The sequence below is a fragment of the Camelina sativa genome, chromosome 3, assembly GCF_000633955.1.
Source record: "Camelina sativa cultivar DH55 chromosome 3, Cs, whole genome shotgun sequence".
Classification (NCBI taxonomy): Eukaryota; Viridiplantae; Streptophyta; class Magnoliopsida; order Brassicales; family Brassicaceae; genus Camelina; species Camelina sativa.
Genome location: NC_025687.1, coordinates 24,270,077 through 24,271,428, shown reverse-complemented (window position 1 = coordinate 24,271,428; position 1,352 = coordinate 24,270,077). Strand labels below are relative to the sequence as shown.

General features: G+C 35.5%; 1 protein-coding gene across 1 annotated transcript in view; it reads left to right on the top strand.

The window, feature by feature from the left end:
• The window catches only part of LOC104779269, a gene marked incomplete in the record, with an annotated part of 11,492 nt that overhangs the window by 4,816 nt on the left and 5,324 nt on the right, over nt 1-1,352 (top strand). The window contains 4 exon segments of the mRNA XM_019240854.1: nt 78-148; nt 401-595; nt 694-732; nt 1,053-1,153. Of these exon segments, the coding sequence (XP_019096399.1) occupies nt 78-148; nt 401-595; nt 694-732; nt 1,053-1,153 (406 nt within the window).

Below are 1,352 nucleotides of genomic sequence, written 5' to 3'. Positions count from 1 at the left end.
GAATCTAGAGAATTGCTTGCTATATATAAAGAGGTTTGATTTAAACGTAGCTAAGCAAAATTTATTTTATTACGCAGTGAAAGACCTCAAGTACGATTTGGATATGCAGGCAGTAGATGGCTACATTGCTATGGATGCTTTAAATGAGGTATATTTTGGAAGTTACACTGGCTATTTTTGTTGGCTTTACTCCCTGTGCTAAATTCAGTTATCAAGGGGTCTTTTGAGTTCACTTGCTGAAAACTGTGACCAAATTCTAGCAGCATAAACATTCAAAACATTAAAGATCATGAATGTTCTTTTATTCCTATACTGTGGATGCCTCTATGTATTTCTATTTATGAAAAGTATATTCTGGATTGTCGTCTACAGTTATACCATTATTTTCCTGTCTTTGTAGGTTTTGCGATCCATCCAACCACTAATAGTCTATTTTCCAGACACTTCGCAGTGGTTGTCTAGAGCTGTGCCTAAAACGAGACGAAAAGAATTTGTAGACAAAGTTCAGGAAATGTTTAATAAACTATCAGGTCCGATTGTTATGATATGTGGGCAGAACAAGATAGAAACAGGCTCAAAAGAAAGAGAGAAACTTGTAAGCCTTTCTTTATAACTCACTCCCTTGTCATTGGTTTTTGTTCAGCCTTTATTTTCCTTTTAGTGATTGAACAAGTTACTTTTTACTGAAAACAGACGATGGTACTCCCAAACTTTAGCCGACTTGCTAAGCTGGTAAGTTAAACATTAAAATAGCCTTTTATTGATATTTATTCATGGTGCACTTTTTGCATGAATAGCGGAGATTCTTTTTTTATCTCTCTGTTGTCCCTTGATTAACAAAAGTCTAATGGGGACTTCTAAGTTTTACAACATTTTACTTATATATATGCAACATGTTTAAGACTGTAAATGTGGATTCACAATGTCATTCTCCTTCATATGACTTTTTTGTTTGTGGGTCTGCAATTTTAAATGACGTCCCTTGCGCTGTCATGCTCGTCTTGATATTATTAACTCAATAAAAAAATTCTTGTTGCCTTTGTGTGTTGCAGCCTCTTCCCTTGAAGTGCCTAACAGAGGGATTAACGGGAAGGAAAAAATCAGAGGAGAATGAGATATATAAGCTTTTCACTAATGTTATGCACCTACATCCTCCAAAGGTTTGCCTGATGTCTTAGGAAATTTTTTAGTAAATTAATAGTGAACTTTAAATAATGAACGAGGAGGCGGAGATATGTTGTTCTACCTAGGCGAGATAGCATAGACTAGTCTGACTATGTCGCTTTGACAATATCTCTTTCTCAAAGTCTCTTTAGAAGGTACAAGTTCATCTGTGAGTCTGTGACCCATGT